The 17,611-nt window shown below is 36.3% G+C and overlaps 1 protein-coding gene across 4 annotated transcripts in view; it reads left to right on the top strand.

The window, feature by feature from the left end:
- Positions 1 to 71: 71 nt before the first annotated feature.
- Positions 72 to 17,611, top strand: part of amot (angiomotin) — a 43,255-nt gene continuing 25,715 nt past the window's right edge. Inside the window, exons 1-3 of one of the 4 annotated variants that reach the window (XM_089123934.1) lie at positions 72 to 112; positions 355 to 479; positions 808 to 858. In XM_089123934.1, coding sequence (XP_088980060.1) covers positions 392 to 479; positions 808 to 858 — 139 coding nt within the window. In that variant the 5' untranslated portion in view covers positions 72 to 112; positions 355 to 391. Of the gene's footprint in view, positions 113 to 354; positions 480 to 807; positions 859 to 2,245; positions 2,681 to 17,611 lie in introns of those variants that run through there. The other 3 variants (XM_089123935.1, XM_039677628.2, XM_089123933.1) reach the window with 3 other exon arrangements.

The raw sequence follows: 17,611 nt of genomic DNA on the forward strand, positions 1-17,611 counted from the left end.
TACATTTCCCATAATGCACGTCGTCTTAGCCCCGCCCTCACCTGCCGAGGTGTGTTTGCGTCATTCAACAACAGCTGTGAGCGGAAAGTGCGGGGTTCTTTTTGATTTCGGGGTAAGATTTTGTTTTAAAATTATGTCACATGCGAAGAATAAGTCAGTAAAGTCTTATGACAGGGTGTTTATCTTTTAAACAATAATTGTATCACAACAAACAGCAGTGGAAGAGATCAGAATGCTAGCACAGTAAGCATGTGTAACGTTACTGATCATCCAACGGAATCGAGATCTTTATAATAGGTAATTGTTTGGTGTTTGTATGTTCCATTCGGTGCTTGTGTTATGTGGATTTTTAAGAAAAGATGCAGAAGACGAGAGTGTAAATACAACAAGCATGATTTCAGTCGAGGAGTGGAGCCCAGACCAAGTGTGCACATGGATGAAGCACATTGGATTTCCTCAATATGCACAGAATTTTGTGGGTGAGGTGATTCATTTTCATCGAACATACAAAGTTACAACATCACGGTAAACTTTTGTGTGTGCTTTAGTTAATGTAATCATTTGTCTTTGTCAAACGTGTCGGCGCAATCACAAGAGGGCGCTCGGTTACAGTGTTCAACTCTCATGTTTTGCTGAGATTGACTTTTTGTTTTGGGTCCTAGTTATATAGTATTGTGATGCCATTATATTTCCACCCCAAACACAAGTATTATAAGTTTGAAATGTCTCATCGATAATAAATTGTGTTCACAGTTAGTTCTCATAAGAAGAGTATGTAAACAGTTTTACATATTTATTCCTTTACAGAAAATGGATTTACTGGATTAGATCTCCTGGAAGTCACTGATTCAGTTTTAGGTAAGAATACATGCTTTTCTTGTCTTACATTTTTTTATTTATTTTTTTAAAGAAAGAAATTTAAGACACTTTCAGGCTGGATTTTAAGCATTTTTGTCACTCATCTTTACACCGAATATGTTAATGTCACAGTATAGGTGTTAATTAGTTTGCATGAATAATTATTCATGAAAACTGAAGGGCCTCAAAGTATTTCTGTCTCATGTAGTAGTCTGTTTCTCATTCAGATAGGTAATACATTTATTTTACAGGTCTGAGCCTATCAGTAACATTCCTTTGTTGTTTACAATAAACCCCATTGAACATTTAGCATTACTTCAAACAAATGTAGAGCTATTCATCTTAGAAAGTATGAGAGGATAGAGCCATTATAGGGTGTGGTTTTGTTTATTCAGTAGAAAGGCATCTTTCAAGCCATTATCATTAGGCTTTTGCAAATGCCGCCATATTTGCTATTATACTGCAGCTGTTCTCAGAGTCCAGAGAAATATTGACAATAACACAAAAAAATTTCTTGTTAAATTTACTGTGTTTTTTTTAGAACTTTAGGGGATGGTATTTTATTATTTTACAGCTCCTGTTTATTTCATTAAATTATGTAAGATTAACATAGGCTACCTACCTTGAGCTATTGAAATCCATATTGTAAAATGTACAATGGTGGTACAATGGAAAGCCACATACATGATGACTCAATACATCCAACAAAAGTTGCCTTTCCGGCAGATGTAATAGTAAATTTACATGTACAACGCTAACTCTTAAATAATAATTGCCAACTTAGCCTACGTTATTTAGGCTACCTATGATATAGGGTAAGCTTAGGTCAGAATAGACGTTTTTTCCTGCAAAAAACGTATCGAAATCCTCCAACATTTTTATTTAAAACTGTCATGTCAGGGGTTACTCTTCCGTGGGACTCAACTCTCTCATGAACGCGTACTGCCGTTGCCAGAAGTTTAGGCTTATAAAGTTTTAAATATGGATATTTATTTACCTACTGGAGTCATATGGATTACTTTTAGGATGGATTGATGCGCTTTTTGGAGCTTCAAAAACTCTGGCACTATTCAGTGCCATTAAATCTGTGAAAAGAGCCAGGATATTGTTAAATGTAACTTTGTTTGTGTTCATCTTAAAGAAGAAAGTCATACACTTCAGGGTGAACTTAAAATTTTTGGGTGAACTATTTTAATAGATGAAGAAGTGTATTGTAAACAAATATGGCATTTATTGAGGAGGAAAGCAAGACGTTTTACATTTCTTTAATTATTTTCTTCTGAAGTGACTGAATCTGTGGGCTGCTCTACATAAGACTCTTTGACAGGCTCCTGATCTTCAAGCCACACAAAAGCTTTTTGTACTTTTCTTGCTTGAGCGACGTTCCTTAAAGCCAACAGAAGAACAGGAACAATCGACAAACTCTCTGAAGGAGGGCTCTCCTGGCTTTAGAAAAAAAATGCTTTGGATTCCCTTAAAGTTCTCAGCAAAGGGGAACCGTTTTTTTCTCCTCACGACTCTTGAGTTTAGTAATTTCGCTGCAAGTTTCGTATGAAGAGGAGGGCAGTCCTAGTCCTTCCCCTCACAGCACACTTCTAGTGGAAGAAAACACATTTCAACAACTCAAAAAAATGACAAGGAGAAGGGGGAACGCGTTTTATGTGAACAATGGTGCAAAGATGATCGCAAAGTCCCCCTCGGTCTGAGGCGTTTGCACTTTGTGAAGCGTGTTCGACGCCGCCGAAAAACTTGTAACGGACTTAGGACGCGCAAAACCGGTGGTAGATCGAAATAAAGCGGGACTTGGCGAAAACTTATCAAGGTAAATACATTTTTAACAGATTACTCACGTGAAAATCATTATTTAAGTCGATTTACAACGACTCTTTTTTATTTAAGTTAAGCGAGTTTTACTCAGCCTGCAAAAGTTCCAATATTGCGAATGTAAACATTGAGCTTATCCTTTGTTTTAACGATTTCGTGCTTTGAAAACATTTGAAATTGTATTAAATACGTTTATCAGTTTATGTGTAACTTAAACGTTGCACGCATCCTCTTACTGTGAATGAGTAACGTTAACGTTAGCATTGCTGATACTCTGTTGTAGGAACGATTATGACATGCGCAGTTCTGACACATTTGCTACAAGTCAACCTGCTCCATTTGGCCTCTGTGTACTAAGCTTTTAATAATATGAGATTTTAAGGTGCATATTTATTCTGCAGAATCATGTTTTTGGCTATATAACTTATAGTTGAGTCATTTCCCCCCCACACAGATTCACAATAGCTGTCAGCCTCATTTACTTTTACCATTGCACTTACTTCTATTGTAATTTATGTTAAGTAGTGAATTATGCAGCACAGGATCATTAGAGGTCCTGCTGACGGATGTCACCCCACTCCACTGAGGAATGCCGCCCATAGCAGAGGGGGAGCAGGACACAGATATGCACACTACATAGGGCAGGAATGCAGTCATGTGTTATTGGAAATCAAAGCAAGAGGCCAAGTTATGAGGAATTCTTGGGCTTTATTAAGTGAAACTAATTGCCTTTTACTACTTAACCATTGCTAGTATGCTCATAATGCTTTCATTGAGTGCTTTGCATTTAAGTGCTCCCTCTGAATGTTGGGAGATAATCAAATGTTTATCTGAGGTAGCCATGGACGACATTCCAAGAAATGTCCGTTACACTTCCAGGACGAACCCACAGCTTAGTTAGCTGGACGCTTAGCATTCGGATGGTCTCCCCTCTCTTCCTTTTATCAGTGCTTTCCGGTGCTTTTGGTTGTAAAGGTAGTGAAAGATTGCCAGAAAAGTGCCTAGCGGCGCTGACTCAGAGTGCAGGAATGTCAGCTCTTTTGCTTTCCCCTCCTCTCTCCATCTCTTTCCATCCCTCACTTCCTTTGGCCCCTGCCACCCTCCTCTTTTTTTTTTTTTAAGAGGGGCCAGAGTTGCTTGCTGACTCAGCCTTCAATTCACCCAACTACCTTTTCCACTGAGCTTTTTGGGAGTCCAAAATCCTGTGTTCTTCTTGAAGTTTTACAATTAGGTTGTGTCCAGCTGAGAACACCTCTTCCCCCGATCCCCTCGAGGGAAACGGCCGTGTCCATATAACACAAAAACACCCTTTCAAAGACATTGGTAAAGGGATATGGTGCTTACTAACTAAGGAATGTTGATGAAACTGATAATGTAAAGTTGACAACAGATATCATTGGTTAGTTGGGTCTGTGCTGTATCTTTTAACCATTTAAAAAGACGGTTCACGCAAAAATGACAAATCTGTCATCATCATTTACACACCCAAGTTGTTACAAACTGGAATGAATTTCTTCTGTTGAACACAAAAGAAGATATTTTGAAGAATGTCAGTAGCCAAACAGTTGATGAGCACCATTGACTTCCATAGTATGAAAAAAAAAAACACGACCCATCAACTGTTTGGTTATCGACATTCTTTAAATTTTGTGTTCAACAGAAGAAAGAAACTCATACAGGTTTGGAAAAACATGAGGGTTAGTAAATAAATGATTTTTTGGGGGTAACTATCTCATTAAGACTTTTATTTTGCTTGGCCGTTGTGCTAACAAAAGAAAATTAACTGCAATTACAACGACATTAACAACGACTACAAGATCAAACAAACGCCTCTTCTGTGTATTTTTTATTATGTAATATGTCTTTGTTCATAAAAATGTAGGTTCAAAATGACTTTCCCAAAAATAACAGCCACATAAGACGACGGGTTGAACTAGAGGTTGAATCCATTTCACATTTCCAAATGACAAATATAGGTCTATGTTTGTGTGAATAATAGGGTTGTAACAATATATATGGTGCCACAATATATCGTAATACAAAAATGCAACAATATGTATTGTGGATGGTCCCACCAAAATAAAAATTATTAGAGTTTTAGTGTAACATTTAACTACTATATATAATGTTGATTATAATGTATAGTAATGCAATGGGGGAATATTTAAAGAGTTCAGATGCAAAAGCCTCTAAATGCCATTTGAAATTTTCTTCTAAAATGACCATTTTTATCAAGCTTGTATATTTAAGTTCAGTGATTTCACTTAAATGACAATTAATAGGTAATCTTCATTGCCATTTAAGTGAAATTACTGAACTTAAATATACAAGCTTGATAAAAATGATCATTTTAGAAGAAAATTTCAAATGGCACTTAGAGGCTTTTGCATCTGAACTCTTCATTTGTGGGTCCTGATAATGCCAAATGTCTGATGTTACAGTAAATCTAGTCAGTGAAAGAGTGCAAGCATATTCATCTACAGTTACTCAGTAATTTCAGCTTCAGAATCATGAATATTGTTATTCTGGTGCCACCATTGTCCTTGGCTTACAAGCACCATATCCAAACCCATTCATTTAAACCCACAATGTAATATCAAAGTTAGCATTTTAATCAACAGTACATTTTTTTGTTAACCTGGAGTATCGCAATAATATCGTATCGTGAGTTCAGTATCATGATATGGATCGAATCGTGACGTGGGTATTGTTACACCCCTAATGAATAAGTAAATACACATATATCTCAACCTAAACTTAACTTAAAATAGTCTAATTAAAAGAATTAATCGATTATCAAAGTAGCTGTTGCCCTAGTGCTAACTATCGAAGTATATCTCAGACAGTGTCTTGTGCAACCCAATGCCTCGGCATGATGCGTACCTGCTTACCTCTGGGAACTGAAGTCAGACACCCCTGTGGTGGAGTGTGTCACTATTTTTCAGACACAATCACATGGGCGAGGTACAGTGTCTCGCCATTCACTCATCTTGGGTCTATTAATTGTTTAAGCTGGATGTGTCACTCAAATTTTCAGAATTTGGGGGAAGGCACCGCAAATCAGACCAGATTTGACTCCAGATGGTCAAATTGGGTATATAATGCTTTCTGTTTTGACCTCTCTTTGTTTTTTGTTGATAAAATAACAGCAACACTTTACAATTTTTTTTTACAAATTAATTAAACCATATGCTTCATTATGCTTATATATTAGATATGTACGCAAATGCTTGTATATATGTAGATGTGTGCGTGCATGTGTCTGTATATACATATTTTATATGCGTATGTACATATATTTCTATTCTATTTTTGCCCTCTAAAAAGAAAAATAAATAAATAATTTGATCACACAAAAAAACAAATTAATTAAACCAACCCATCAAATGAAAAGTACTTCTAAAGCATTTTATAATCTTAGCTAATGTTAATTTTAGCATTTATTAAAATCAAAAGTTGTATCTATTATTCTATTATTATTTAATGGACCTGAGCTAACATGTTACGAACTAACAATGTTGTATTTTTTATTATTTATCCAAGATGAATAAATACTGTAACAAATGTATTGCTCATTGTTAGTAATCTTTTAATGTTTTTAATGCATTAGCCAATGGGACCTTATTGTAAAGTGTTACCAAAAATAAAAGCATTGCATTAGTGGTGTACACACACATATTTATTAATATAAATGTAATTTTTTGCACATTTCTATTTTTTGACATTTATCAATTTAAAATGTAAAAATCTAATTGAATGTGTTATTTTATGCTGCTGTTATCTCTGGGAAAATCATTCAGAATTTTCCCCCTTTTTTTAACAAAGATATAGATATTAAATTTGTACATACATTGGATATATTTGACCAAGATCTTGCCGCTTGCATCCCCCACATCTGTTGTACATGACCGTAACTCTGTTAATTGTCACTTCGGTCATAAATTTTAGATTTTATAGATGTAATTTTTTTCCTCTGACGAGGAGGAGGAGGGGGGTATGCCTTTTTTCCTCTACTTGGGAAATAAACTGGTGCAGAGCTTCAGTGGCAAAGATGAAGCATCTCCAGCACATGCTTTTCATTAAGGCTTTGGATGGAGGAGTGGGTGGGGGTTGTGAGGGAATCGAGGGGAGCAGCGCTGTTTCCAAATACTTGGGCCTGTATCAGGGACTTGTGGGGGGAAAAACCACATTATAGAGACCTTGTTGCAGTTGGAGTATGAAGGAAGAGAAGAAATAGAGGGAATTATTCAGTGACTCATGTTGGATTTTTCTGCCATAATGGCACACAGGTTTGCAGGACCTCTGTTGCAGCTCTTTCTTTTTCTTTTACTTTTTGACTAAAGATAAAGTGACCTCTAGGATACCAGTATTTGTTCAGCCCCTTTAAAAACTCAGTGGTCATTAAATGCTGATCTCTGAAGATAAATGAAACATTGATAATATATCTTTTTTTGGAGGTTAAGACTATGTAGGGGTGTGCGATATGCATTGTCTATGATAATATTATAATTGTTGTTTTTGCAACAGATCTGCAAACGGACATTGAGTAGGACGCTCAGTAATCGGACAAAAAACACCTTGAGATTGCTTACACTGCATGTGAATACACTCACCTAAAGGATTATTAGGAACAGCATACTAATAATGTGTTTGACCCCCTTTCGCCTTCATAACTGCCTTAAATCAACAGTGGCATTGATTCAACAAGGTGCTGAAAGCATTCTTTAGAAATGTTGGCCCATATTGACAGGATAGCATCTTGCAGTTGATGGAGATTTGTGGGATGCAGCTCCCGTTCCACCACATCCCAAAGATGCTCTATTGGGTTGAGATCTGGTGACTGTGGGGGCCATTTTAGTTCAGTCAACTCATTGTCATGTTCAAGAAACCAATTTGAAATGATTCCAGCTTTGTGACATGGTGCATTATCCTGCTGGAAGTAGCCGTCAGAGGATGGGGACATGGTGGCCATAAAGGGATGGACATGGTCAGAAACAATGCTCAGGTAGGCCGTGGCATTTAAACGATGCCCAATTGGCACTAAGGGGCCTAAAGTGTGCCAAGAAAACATCCCCCACACCATTACACCACCACCACCAGCCTGCACAGTGGGAACAAAGCATGATGGATCCATGTTCTCATTCTGTTTACGCCAAATCCTGACTCTACCATCTGAATGCCTCAACAGAAATCGAGACTCACCAGACCAGGCAACATTTTTCCAGTCTTCAACTGTCTAATTTTGGTGAGCTCGTGCAAATTGTGGCCTCTTTTTCCTATTTGTAGTGGAGTGGTACCCGGTGGGGTCTTCTGCTGTTGTAGCCCATCCGCCTCAAGGTTGTGCGTGTTGTGGCTTCACAAATGCTTTGCTGCATACCTCGGTTGTAACGAGTGGTTATTTCAGTCAAAGTCGCTCTTCTATCAGCTTGAATCAGTCGGCCCATTCTCCTCTGACCTCCAGCATCAACAAGGCATTTTCACCCACAGGATTGCCACATACTGGATGTTTTTCCCTTTTCACACCATTCGTTGTAAACCCTAGAAATGGTTTGAGTGAAAATCCCAGTAACTGAGCAGATTGGGAAACACTCAGACCGGTCCGTCTGGCACCAATTCTCAAAATTGCATTAAACACCTTTCTTTCCCATTCTGACATTCAGTTTGGAGTTCAGGAGATCAGGACCACACCCCTAAATGCATTGAAGCAACTGCCGTGTGATTGGTTGATTAGATTATTGCATTAATGAGAAATTGAACAGGTGTTCCTATTAGTGTAGTGTAGTTAAGCAATCACACAAATAGATCCATTTCCCCCCAAATATCAGCACAATTGGAAATGCGATATTGATTTTATACAACCGTTTCCTCAGTGGTGGGCACAGTAACAAAGTATTTTTTACTTTGTTACAGTACTACAGAACTTATTTTTCAAGTGTTTACTGGAGTACTTCACTACATTCTAAAGAGCGAAGTGATTCTTTTCAATGAGCCTGTTAAATCGATTCGCATATCACACCAAATGATTCATTCGTGAATTGTACTGATCCGAGTCTGCAGTCTGACTTTTTCTGGAAATAGGCTCATTTTACACCTCCCCCAGAGTTTTACCGTTTTTGAATCAATTCCGCCGATTTTCTGATATTTAGAAGAATATCAGTAACCAGACAGTTTCCAGACAGACAGTAAAACTACAAACTTCCTAAAAAATGCCGATAGATGAGTAGACTACAACTACATGTATGATACCTAGCAGCCGGGTAGCTTTTGTAGCTTTCTGGTCCCATTGACTTCCATGGTAGGAAAAAATATATACTATGGAAGTCAATGGGACCAGAAAGCTACAAAAGCTACCCCGCTGCTAGGTATCATACATGTAGTTGTAGTCTACTGTCGAGTACGCTCCATCTATTGGCATTTTTTAGTTTTACAACTTGATTTTGCCAAGCAACCATGTCCAAAAAAGTTAGTATTTTGGAAGTGTATTCTGTCCTAAAACAGTCAAATCCATTGTGTGCACTGAAGTGCTGTCCTCTGGTTTCTCTCAGCACCGACTTCCCATCAGGCCTCTCACATGTTTAAAAGAACGTAATCCCTTGAAATGAATCACGGTTAAATTCCATGAAAGCAGCTCAATTGAGGGAGGAGGTGAATTAAAGCCTCAAAGACATATTGCGACGAACATGGAAATGGCGGTAGAGAGAGAAGGAGCAGATGTGTCAGAGTTTCTTGGCCTACTTCTTTTCCAGTCCTGCAGTGTGAGAATCTCTCCGAGCTGGGAGTAATGGACACAGGGGGAGGCTGAGCGTTACGCTTTCTCCACGGTTGCAGCGCCAGACCTTTCCAGAATGGAATGTTGCGTTTCCTGCTCAGTTCCTGCCATGTGTTTCTCAATTCCCCCTTCTGCCTTAATCTCTCTGTCCGCATGTGTCTTTGTTCTCGGACTGTGCCTTTGTCACCGTCTTATCCACTCATTGGATGCATGCTGGAATTCGTGTGTGAGAGTAGTTGATGGTTTGGGTTGCACGTCTTCTTTTTCTCACAAAAGTTTTGAGACTCTATATGTGTCAAATTTACCGTTTTCTTTACCAGGAAACCAAAGCAAAATTATTTTTGACTCATGTTGCACTACCCAGTTTTTAGTCCAATCATATGACCTCTAGAATGAAATGGTCCCTCCCCCTAAATACCACCTAGAACTGTCTAACAATAGCATATTAATATTAGGGGTTTTATATAAGCAAATTAGTGGTTCATATATATAATACGTTTAAAAAAGTCTTTTTCCCCAACTGCAATTAGATTTTATAATCAGTGTCATATAAGATGATACAGATGATGGTCGTATATAATCATAATCATAATGCTTTGAAAAATTGATATTTGAGAACAAGACTTGTTGTGTATGTTGATGTTTGTTTATTGTATTTTGTGCTACTGTGACATAAATTTCCCTGGGGCGATTAATAAAGTACATCAAATATATATAAATATATATATATATATATATATTAGGGCTGTCAAACGATTAATCGTGATTAATGTGTATAATTATGCACTGTGTATAATTATTTTATATACTATATATATAAATACACACACATGCTTGTATATATTTAAGAAATATTTTCATATATATATTTTATATTATATTATATATAAATATAATATATATATATATTATATTATATATAAATATAAATATTTTATATAAAATTTATATAAAAATATTTTTTCTTAAATATACATGCATGTGTGTTTATATATATATATATATATATATATATATATATATATATATATAATTATACACAGTGCACCCACATATACTATAACACAAACTTTTATTTTGGATGCGATTAATCGTTTGACAGCCCTAATATATATATATATATAATGATAAAAAACATGGAAAGAAAACTTAACTCAAATTCACAGAGACTTTAAGGCGAATAAACCCATATACTTTTTTATCTTCTGCCTTTATGCTTTTCTTGTGGCCTCATCATCATAATCGACATCTCTCTTTAAACACACACAAACTTTCTTCTGTATTAGCTCCTCCTTCACCAATAACAATATTGTCAGTGTTATCATGTCCCACATAAAGCATAAAAGAATTCTTAACATGAACGAGCTCTCTGGAGTTCATTAAACCCCTGGAAACCTTCCACTAATGCTCCCCTGTTATGTAAACAGTGCCTGCGAAAGTTGGGGGTGGCGTTTTTTAACTATCCGAGGGCTGCACGCTCTGCCTTAACAGACGTTTTCTAAGGTCACCCTCCTGATTTTTCCCGCTTTAATGTTTTAAGGTTTCTGTTTAGGAGGTTGTCGTTGTGAAACTTTAGCCCTTGTGGAATGCTGCCCGACCACTTGTCAGCATTAGACAGTTTACCGTTGTTGCCCACGGCAATATTCATCAGAGGTCGGGAAGTAAGACAAGACAATGCAATGGAAAATCCTGCTTCCTTTTGTCACAGTTCTCAGAAAAGTGGAACCAAAGGGTAAAGTGCTTGCCTATAGTAACATGCGCGTATGGGTCAATCACATGACACTAATTTTTATCCAAATATATTAATTTATTTAAAAATGTTACGATGCAATTCACACAGTCAATTATGAAAATTACTTTAATTTGTGTTAAAAATGTTATAAATGTCAGGGTGATGAAATTGTCCTCCTAAAATCATAATAGAGAAAAATAATAAAATGTTTAATTAAAAAAAAAATTCGTAGAAAATTTTTTAACAAAACTGCTTTACTAACATTTTGGTCCTTGGTCAATAGGACTTGGTCTTTTGGTCCTTGGATATTTCATCATAAAGAGGACCCTCATGGCATAAATCTTTTAAAATATCAGTTAATTTGACTTTTTATGACATGAAAACTATACTAAATCAAAATATAGTTATAAATAAAAAAAAATTGTCATTTGTAAAAAAAATTAACATAAATGTGTTTGTGAACACGGACACATTTTCAAGGTGTAATAAGGAAAATATGACATAACTAGATGGTCGCACCACATGACATTTTTTGCGCCATTCCACTCAATTTAAAAAATACAGACTACAATTTCTAAAAACTGCACATGCTAATTTGTCATTGACCCATGATCTGTTTGTTGCATTAGCTAAGAATATCACAACACCACTACATATTTTTCTCTTTAGACTTCAAAACATATCCGTTCGGTGATTAATTCTATTGTGTCAGCTTCTAATCTTTATGACTAAAAACACTGAAAATGTAAAAGAAGAAGTGTGTTGAAAGATTAGATGTGATTAGTCATTACGGAAATAGTTTTGGAGTTTATCAAGCATGTCCTAATGTAATGATCAAGAAACCATTTGGGGCCAACTCTTCGAATCCTAAATGTTATAAGTTAAGCATTAACATCAATCCTAGATCAGATATGAACCTGGACATCTGTCAGCGCTGTACCGAGACCCTGGAGTGTCTCAGCATAATGAGGGCAGGAGTGAACTGTGCTGTCAGAGGCTGTTTGATAGTGCGCCAGCATTGGGCCTGTACTCAAACCTACCCTGGGCCACATTCCTGATGTATTACCCCGAGTAAACACTGTCTGCGTGGGGGCCCTGGGAAACTTGCGCACGAAATGTAAATATTTAGATAATGTCAGCATCCATTCAAAATGTTGCAGACCATCAGAAACCAGGTTACAGAAATACATCCATTTTGAATTATCCGATCTTTCTAGGTATAACTAGAACTGAATTTTAAATGCACTTTATGCAAATGTTGGCATTTAAAAACAAAACTGCATTGTTTTGGTTGTGCTTTGTTTCTGATTATGGTTATCCTACTGCTCATAAAGCAATCTACTAGGCTTAAAAGATATAAGATGTTAGATATAAGCTGATATTAGATGGAAAGGGTCTCAATCTGATTAGTTTAAGACATTACTAAATAAATTCGAGCACAGCAATGCAACAACCAAAATGAAATGACCCTTCACAATAGATAAAGCTTTACAATGAACTCTAGTTATCTGTTCAATAAAATACCTTACTGACCCGTTGAGTTATAGAAACGCCATTTCCACTTCGCTTTTACAACATTTCAAATCCCTCAGTTCTCACAATCTCTGAAAGTCAATGTTGATTCTTGTTTTATTACAAGTTCAGTAGAGGTCGACTGATGCAAAAATCCACACCGATAGATTTCAGTTTTTTTTCACTTCAATATTGTTAGAATATATAAATATTGAATCAAATAAATTTACATGTAATATAGGTCTACATTTATGTAATTTTAGTGCTATGGCCTTTGCATTTATTTGAATATGGCCATCTTTGGATTTATATGAACACTTTACAATAAGATTCAATTTTTAGCATTAACTAAGGTTAATAAGACTGTATAAGTATTATTCACTGTTTGTTAATATCAACATTTAGTAATACATTTTAAATTGAGTTTTAATTTTTAATTTGATCTGTTATTACCTGAGCTAATGTACTATAAACTAACATGAACGAGCAAAATACAATTGTAATGCTCAAATAATAATGCATGCAGTAAAACTGTATATTGTGTATTGCATGCATGTATTACATCCTTGTTAACAAATGGGACTTACAAAGTGTTACCTATGAAATTTACAAATGTTTCTATAGGTTATAGCTAAAACAAAAACAAAAAAACATATTTGACCTGTCATATTTTAATGTTTAAATTATTTTCTGTAGAAGTTCTCATTTTTATATATATTTTTTTAATTTAGCACATTTCAGTTTTACTTGGGGTCTTATGTTTGTTTTTAATCCAGTATCCATTTTAAGAAATATCGGTTGAATAATCGGTTATCGGCATGCATGGTTAAACCTAAATATCGGTAAAATCTACTATCGGTTGACCTCTAAAGTTCAGTCACGCTCTCATTTTGCCAGCAGACTCTCTTTTCTTTTCTGTGTTTTTTTTTAAACGGGTGATTCCTCGGAGGTTTAAGATTTAGCTGCTCCATGTTATTCTTTATCGCTCATTGTAAAGTAGCCAGATAAACTTTTCTCAATTTACGGATATGACGAGACGGGCAAGTGATGTATGTACACAAATTCTGGTCAAAACCATCCTGCTTGGTCTGAAATATAAACACTTGTAATTGGGTAAAAACATGTTTTGGAAGGATAGATGATGTATTGACTCTTTGTTTAAATTTACTTAATTTTACCCATAATATTTACATAGTGTACCTTTAAAATCTGACATTTTGAAATGGTTGAATTTTTCTCATTATATAACCGAGATTGTAATAACTGAGAATGTTTGCTCAACTTTATTGGGATATTTTTATATGGATTACGTGTGTATTGAACCCTGCAATGGGTCATTTATTTCTTTATAAAGCCTTTTTTTTTTATTAATTGCACTCTTTCTGATAGCTTGACAGCAAGTCATCATTGCCCAGTACCTATGTTGCTCTTGGCTCAGTTTAATTGCTCTTGAAAAAGACACGGGCGGCAGCAGTTAGGAATATGAGGAAGGAAAAACTTCTGGCTGTGTTACGACAAGCCAGGTGTTTCAGTTTCTTATCGGAGGAATTGTGGTTTGCCACCTGTTTCTACATTACTCAACTGTTCGCAGCAGGTGCATTCTTTGCTCAAGTTGGCCTTACATTCAGGGATTTGTCTGTTGACAACATGTTAGGGTTATTGATGGGTCAAGATGGTCAATTAATTAACTAGCCCTCCAACTAACTTGTCCAGGAGTTTTCTTTGGCCTTTTGATGGACAAGGGCCCTCTAATAGGATGATCCCTCTTTGCATAACCCCTTCTTTAATAAAAAGTCCGTCAACCACACAATAACGAGTAGCTCAGTTTCGTTCCGTTTACATTAGATTTGCCATTGTTGGGCAATGTTGTGGTCACGCCAGCGTCTTTTAAATTATGAGCGCGCTTGCCACGCGCAATACGCCTACATTTGAAAAATAACGTAAATTTGGTAGGCAGGAAAAATGGTCCAACGGTTCAAAAATGCGTACCGAACGGTTCGATACGAATACGTGTATCGTTACACCCCTAACTCCTCCCCGCTCTGTATCGTGCTCTCTCATTGGCTGTCGGTAATCGCCGATTTAATTTTCAGTCAGAAAATTTTCACACAGCATGATTTTGACTCGTCGGCGATTCTTTCAGATCGCGTCTTTGCTCATTCACACGGCGTGATCGAGCGCCGATTTGCCTGATTTTGAGCATTTGTCGGCGATTCCTCAACCTGTCGGCGAGCCAAAATCGTGCAGTCTGAACTCGGCATTAGAGAAATCAGAAGTCCCTTGTGAAAATTTGAATTTTGAAATGGTGAAAACTAAGTAATTTGAACAAACTCATTCATAAATGTTTCTGAAACCGATAAACTGGATCAAATGATGTTTGACCACCTTTGAGGTTTCGAACAAGCATCATGTAAAAGTAATTTGTTTAACCACAATCATTTTTTTTCAACCATGATCTTAGTCAGATTTTAGATATGTATCGCACACCCAGTCTTGGATAATTAGATCATTTTGATGTAAGTTGGAGTGTTAATCGCAGCGGCAGGCAGGTTTGAAGGTGTGTAGATAGCTGGCAGTGATCCAGCCTACCTATCCTTACAGCCACACCTGATGGAATGCATTAGCTAGTTCAGTGTTACTGCAGTAATATCCTTGAGCGTGTGAACAAAGGAGTGCGACTTGAGACTAATAGTTAGGATGGTCAACTGTTAAGGAGAGTTCAGTGGAGTTTTCTCACACGAGACGTCTTTGGTGGAAAGGAGTAACTGTGAGTGTGTTTTAGCTTTTTTTATGTTTTTTAGCTAATTTGTTGTTCTGATTGCAGTGTAAAAAAATATGGTTCAAAGTTAAAATTAATCTAAAACATTAATGTTTGAACTTTGTCAACCGGTCGATAAGTTTAAACAAAGACATTTACTGTATGCACATTTTAGTAGGGAATTTGTTCATGAAGTTAGTATAGTTATAGTTCACTTTGAAATTAATTTTGATATGTTTTTGCTTACCTCAAGGGCATCCAAGATGTAGGTGTCTTTGTTTCCACAGTATTTTCAATTTTGACATTTTTCAGTCAAACTGTTGTTGTCTATCAGTCATACACTGGAGACTAAGGGGGTCCACCAAAAAGCATGCTCAGAGAAGTCCAAATTAAACATGATTTAATGACTCGTAAATGTAAGACACGAAACGAACGGTTTTTGTGAGAAAACGAACAGTATCGTTTTTACCTCGTGTAATCACAGTGATCTGAATCAGTTGTGCAATGTCCAACTGAATCGGTTCAATGTTACGCCGGAAGTGATCGCTTGCGTGTGACGTCACTCAATATTTACAGAGATTTCGGAAGTTTTACCTTTTACTAAACATTATTAGATATACGGGAATCCGCAATGGAAGACCGAAGCGCCCGCGCCGTCAGATCATTTTGTCATGGCTATGATTACAAAAGGTAAAAACGATATAAATACTGTTTGTTTTCTCACACAAACCGCTCGTTTCGTGTCTTAGGCCATCAATGTGTACGAGTCATTAAATCATGTTTAATTTGGACTTCTCTGAGCATGCTTTTTGGTGGACCCCCTTAGCCTCCAGTGTATGACTGAAGACAACAACGGTTTGACTGAAAAATGTCAAAATTGAAACTACTGCGGAAACAAAGACACCTACATCTTGGATGCCCTTGAGGTAAGATAAAACATATCAAAAATTAATTTCAAAGTGAACTATCCCTTTAATAGGATAGGTAAAGTTCTGGGAATCATGCTTGACATGCTCAATACCCTGCTTAGTACTTAAAATGTAAGCACATTGTGTCACTGACACAACCATTGCAGGAACTTTTGGAAAGTTTTGTTGGGAGACATATCTGTGGACTTTTAACTATGTCAGATTCCACGAATTCACTTCTGGGCACTCTGGTCGTGGAATAAACTGTTTATCTGAAACAGTCAAGGAACTTGAAGTTCGAGCGTCAGCAGGAGTGTGAGGGGAGGAGGCTTCTGTTGCCTATTTCTGTTTTTGCCGAGGTTGGGGGGTCTGGTTTATTGTATGATTCAGACTGTTTCATAGCTGTGTGAAGTTTTGTGTGAGTGATTCAAGTTCTTGTAATGAGTCTTCTCTTCACTCTTAGAAAAAAGGGTCCTATATATGTAGCATAGGGTTCTTTACTCAACTGCAAAGGACCTTTTATCCAAAAAAATGATGATAATGACAAGAAAGAACCCTTTTGGCACAAAGGTTCTTTATAGGCTATTATTCATTCATAGTTGTAATTAAATGATTGTTTATTAAACTGTTGTAGTAACTTAATATCCCATTTTAATCATGCTGATTTTTGAAGGATAAAAACTGAAATGGCACTCTTCGTGTGATATTGATTAATTATATTTTTTAACCCCCATATCTTGAATTTTGTGGTCATTCATGCATTGCATTTTACGGGTTCCAAATATGTAGCACTTTAGAACCTTTTAAGGTTCTATATAGAACCTTTTCTTCTAAGAGTGTTTTGTCTGAAAGAGAGGTTTTCTAGGTTTTGAAGCACACAAAACCTGTCAAAAACTGTTCTAATAAGAAAATAATGTCTATTTTATGACGTTTTTGTTAAGACACAATTCTCTTTACTGTGATTCAAAAACAAACAAAATCAACATGATCTATATTCCATCAGCATGCTTTGCAGTACATGGGAAATCCAAACAGTGAACCTAAACCTGCAGTCATTAATTAACAAAACAAAGTATTAAAAAACGTACTTCATCGCAACTTTGACAGCTTAAGAAAATATGATTTTCAATTACGTAATTATGTCAATGTAGTATGTTTAACTGCTATGTAATCCCATATAAAATACAGAAATGAGAAACTCACAAGTAAAACATCCTGTATTACAGTAATTTTAATGTATATGTCATAAT

The sequence above is a fragment of the Pimephales promelas genome, chromosome 19 (assembly GCF_988280905.1).
Source record: "Pimephales promelas chromosome 19, fPimPro1.hap1.1, whole genome shotgun sequence".
In the NCBI taxonomy this organism is placed as follows: Eukaryota; Metazoa; Chordata; class Actinopteri; order Cypriniformes; family Leuciscidae; genus Pimephales; species Pimephales promelas.